The sequence below is a fragment of the Rhinopithecus bieti genome, unplaced genomic scaffold (genome assembly GCF_001698545.2).
Source record: "Rhinopithecus bieti isolate Rb0 unplaced genomic scaffold, ASM169854v2 scaffold_56641, whole genome shotgun sequence".
In the NCBI taxonomy this organism is placed as follows: Eukaryota; Metazoa; Chordata; class Mammalia; order Primates; family Cercopithecidae; genus Rhinopithecus; species Rhinopithecus bieti.
This window is the reverse complement of record NW_016822034.1, coordinates 290930-295021: the sequence shown is the minus strand read 5'-3', so window position 1 is coordinate 295021 and position 4092 is coordinate 290930. Positions and strand designations below refer to the sequence as shown.

At 63.8% G+C, this 4092-nt stretch overlaps 1 protein-coding gene and 1 pseudogene across 14 annotated transcripts in view; both read right to left on the bottom strand.

Annotated features, from left to right (window-relative positions):
* LOC108521121 (regulator of G-protein signaling 11) overlaps positions 1–310 on the bottom strand; it is an 8544-nt gene extending 8234 nt beyond the window's left edge. For 6 of the 13 annotated variants that reach the window (XM_017860754.1, XM_017860755.1, XM_017860756.1 and 3 more), the window contains exon 1: positions 34–310. In XM_017860754.1, coding sequence (XP_017716243.1) covers positions 34–96 — 63 coding nt within the window. In that variant the 5' untranslated portion in view covers positions 97–310. Of the gene's footprint in view, positions 1–22 lie in introns of all 13 variants that reach the window. The other 7 variants (XM_017860758.1, XM_017860759.1, XM_017860765.1 and 4 more) reach the window with 5 other exon arrangements.
* Positions 311–2122: 1812 nt separating this feature from the next.
* LOC108521126 (regulator of G-protein signaling 11-like) lies at positions 2123–3930 on the bottom strand (annotated as a pseudogene). Its single transcript, XR_001883124.1, has 6 exons — positions 3800–3930; positions 3682–3732; positions 3384–3489; positions 2628–2679; positions 2458–2516; positions 2123–2257 (listed from the first exon to the last, which is right to left on the bottom strand). The product of XR_001883124.1 is annotated as a regulator of G-protein signaling 11-like (transcript).
* Between the last annotated feature and the right edge of the window lie 162 nt (positions 3931–4092).

The following is a 4092-nucleotide window of genomic DNA, read 5'->3' as shown; positions in this document are numbered from 1 at the left end:
GGGGGGTCGGCGGGACCCCCACCGGCCTCGCACCTTCGTTAGATGCGGCATGTGCGCCCGGGGGCGGCCGGGGGGAGGCGCGGGGCCGGCGGCCATGGCTGCGGGGCGAGGACGGCGGGGATGACCGAGCGCCCCGCCCAGCCCCGCCCGCCCCGCGCCGCGCCCGGGTTAACCCTCGGGCCGTGAGTCCAGAGTCGCCAGGCCCCAGTTCGGGTCTAAGAGTCACGGCCACGGCCCAGAGGCAAAGGAGCCGGCGCCCCACGAGCTACCTGAGTCACCCCCCCAAGTCCCGGGACGCTGAGGCCCTCATGGGTGGAGGCGAAGTGGGACGGGGGGCGTGGGCCTGGGACCGAGGGGGATGTGAGGGGTCGGGGCTGAGCTGGAGCAGGGGGTGGTCGCTGGGAGAGGGAGAGGGGCTCATCAGGGAGGGGTTAACCATGGGGAGGGTCTCGGGGAGGGCAGCCGAGGGGATGGGGGTTCAGAGAGGGAGAGGGGTTCCGTGAGTAGAGGAGACCCGTAGGGAGAGTGAACGGGGGTGGGAAACGTGGTTTAGGGCCCACTGTAACCCTAGTCCTATGTGTGGGGCCCTGAGGACATTCAGGGACCAGCGACCTGGCTGTGGGGCCGGGGCCAGGTGTCCTGCAATGCCTGTGGCCAGGGCTGCACACGTTGCTGTGGCAGTGGCTGGTTTGGGGCATGAGAGGTTGGGTGCCCACCACACCAGCTGTCTGGCTTTTTTTTTTTTTTTTTTTTTTGAAACGGAATCTCGCTTTGTCCCCCAGGCTGAGGTGCAGTGGCCGGATCTCAGCTCACTGTAAGCGCTGCCTCCGGGGTTTACGCCATTCTCCTGCCTCAGCCTCCCGAGTAGCTGGGACTACAGGCGCCCGCCACCTCGCCCGGCTAATTTTTTGTATTTTCTAGTAGAGACGGGGTTTCACCGTGTTAGCCAGGATGGTCTCATCGCCTGACCTCATGATTCGCCCGCCTCGGCCTTCCAAAGTGCTGGGATTACAGGCTTGAACCACCGCGCCCGGCCCTAGCTGTCTGGCTTTCTAAACGTGCTGGATGCCGGGTGTCAGTGGAGCATGTGGCTGTTGCACAGTGTGACCCAGCTGTCCCCACCTCCTGCTGTGGGTCCCTTATCGGAGGTCCTTACAGGGGAGTGGTTGACGGCTCATGGCTCACTTCCCTCAGTTTCACACAGGCCTGGGTGGGCCCACTGGGGAATGGGCAGAAACCCTGCCTAGGGCACCCTGACACTGTTGGAGAGGCGCTTTACTGAAGGGAGGATCTCAACAGACACCGACTTCGTCTCACCAGTGGCCGCCTGGCTTCAGGCCCCACTCCACTCCCAGCTCTCTCCCTCCTCCAAAGGCTTGGCCATGCCTATCCCCCAGGTGCACCCCGAGCCAGGCCCAGGCCCTTCAAGCCCCACTGCGCAAGCTGGGCTCACTGCAACCTCCGCCTCCTGAATTCAAGCAATTCTCCTGCCTCAACCTCCTGAGTAGCGGGGATTACAGGCTCCTGCCACCACGCCTGGCTAATTTTTCTTTTTGTTTTTGAGACGGCGTCTCACTGTGTCACCCAAGCTGGAGTGCGGTGGTCAGGTCTTGGCTCACTGCAGCCTCTGCCTCCCGAGTTCCAGCGATTCTCCTGCCTCAGCCTCCTGGGTAGCTGAGATTACAAGCATGCACCACCACACCCAGCTAATTTTTGTATTTTTAGTAGAGATGGGGATTCACCATGTTGGTCAGGCTGGTCTCAAATTTCTGACTTCAAGGGAGACTAGATCTTATTTTATTTTATTATTTTTTTTGAGATGGAGTTTCCCTCTTGTTGCCCAGGCTGGAGTGCAATGGTGCAATCTTGGCTCACTGCAACCTCCGCTTCCCAGGTTCAAGCGATTCTCCTGCCTCAGCCTCCCTAGTAGCTGGGATTACAAGAACCTGCCACCATGCCTGGCTAATTTTTTGTATTTTTTTTTTTTTTGAGTCGGAGTCTCGCTCTGTCGCCCAGGCTGGAGTGCAGTGGCCGGATCTCAGCTCACTGCAAGCTCCATCTCCGGGTTTACGCCATTCTTCTGCCTCAGTCTCCCGAGTAGCTGGGACTANCGGCCTGGTGCTGGGCTTCCTGAGTTGCCTGGGTTAGGCACCTGCAGGCAGGGTGGGGCAGGGCCTCACCGCAGCTGCTCCCTGGCCTGCATCAGCACCAGGTCCCACGCATGGCTGATCTTCGTGTGTAGCCGGTCATAGCACTCCTGGGGCAGCGAGGTCTCCAGTGGGTCACCCCGGCCCCTGCCCCAGTGAGATTGTGTGGGGAGTGGGGGGTTGGGGACTGTCTTGGGTCTTGGGGCCTGGGCTGTATGTTCCGGGGTAAATCATGAGGCCCTGGGAGGCATGAATGAGGCTTGGGTTCCTCCAGCTGGACCCAGCCGGGATGGGGCGGGTGGGGTCCCACCTTCTCATAGTCCGCCAGGGTCCCCTGTTTTCGGATGTTCTTCTTGGCCAGGTAGATGGCTAGAAGGACAGGGACAGCCTGCAGAGGGGCCAGCTCTGCCCTGCCCTGCAGCATCACCCTGAGGCCCCAGTCCTGGGAGCTTGTCTGGGGCCAGCCGTCCCCTTGCTCACCATAGTCCAGCTCTGCAGCCGGCCACAGGGTACTTGTCCAGAAGTATGGGGTCTGGCGTGGTGCAGGGAGAAGGTGTCCAGGATGCCTGCGTCTGTGCCTCCCCAGTGTCACCCCACCCTCAGACCTCCCTGGGGAGAAGCCTGGGCTGGGCAGGGGTGTCTGAGGGTCTCCCTGCCTGCCCACCACCCAGAGACTCCACTGACCACTGGCCAGTCTCTCCACCTGGAACTGAGGCCAGTTCGCTCCTTGGGGTCCTGTTGAGGGACTGCCTCCCTCACTGGTCACCCTAAGCCCCATTCGGGCAGGGTGGGACTGGGGCCTGCACAAGTCTTGGATGTAGTCACAGTCTGTGCCTGGGGAGGGGTACAACTGACGGCAGGTGGGCCCAGGATCCTGATGTGGTTAGGGAGGGCAAGAATGCTGTCCTCAGGCCTCCACAGCCCCTCCCTCAGGGACTGGGCCTAGGGATCCCCAGGAAGACGGCAGAATCCTCTGCAGATACAACCCCTCGTGGGGCCCTGCTGTGACCCCAGGAAAACTGAGGCCCCATCCCTCAGCCGGGTCCTTCTCACCACATGGGTACTTGCAGTCCAGGACTTTTGGGGCGGGGCGGTGGACCACCAGCCCACGGTGACATGGCGAAGTCCCACTCCAATCCCAGCAAGCTTGGCAGCCCCTCCCGTCTCCCCGAGTTGGTAGGTTGGGTGGGTGGAGCTGGGGTCCCACCGGCTCCCACCTGCGCCCCAGAGTCTGACCTGGAACCTGTAGGGCGTCTCGTCTGGCCGGAGCACGAGGCTACGGGGTCACGCAGCGGGTAGATGTAGCCGTGCTGCACCAGGACGGCGCCCAGGTGCAGGGCCTCTGGGGACGGGTGGGACGGTGAGCGCCGGGCTGTGGAAGCGGTCAAGGGCGGAAGAGCCGGGCCTCCCCTCCCACCTGTGCTCCCCACTCCAGTGCGCTCTGCAGGGCTCTGAGAACTGCCAGCCCCAGGAAACTCAGGCCTAGGCCACCAGCCCAGTGACCCCAGGGCCCAGCGGGCGGCAGGGCGCTCACCCTCCTCCGAGATGCAGAACTTCTGGGTTAACCACTGCACGACGTCGCTGCCTGCACGGGAGAGACGGAGGTGGAGGGAGGCCGAGGCGCGCACGCACCCCGCCCTGACGCGCCTCACCTGTCACCGCGTGGGGAATGACCGTGACCAGCAGGCGCTGGCTCCGCATCTTCACGCCCTGGTCGGGGTCCTGCATGCTCACGACCACCCGCTCCATCTGGGCGGAGGGAGCCGTCAGGGGCTGCTCTGGCCGCCCCGCAACCCTGATTCCCTGGCACGGCACCGGCCGGGATGCCCCGGATCCGGGAACGCGGAGATTAAGGCGCGGCGGCGGCGGATTCCAGGCCGCAGCGGGCGGCGGGGCGCGGGGCGGGCCGGGGAGGGCCGGGGAAGACCCCGCGAGACCCCAAGGG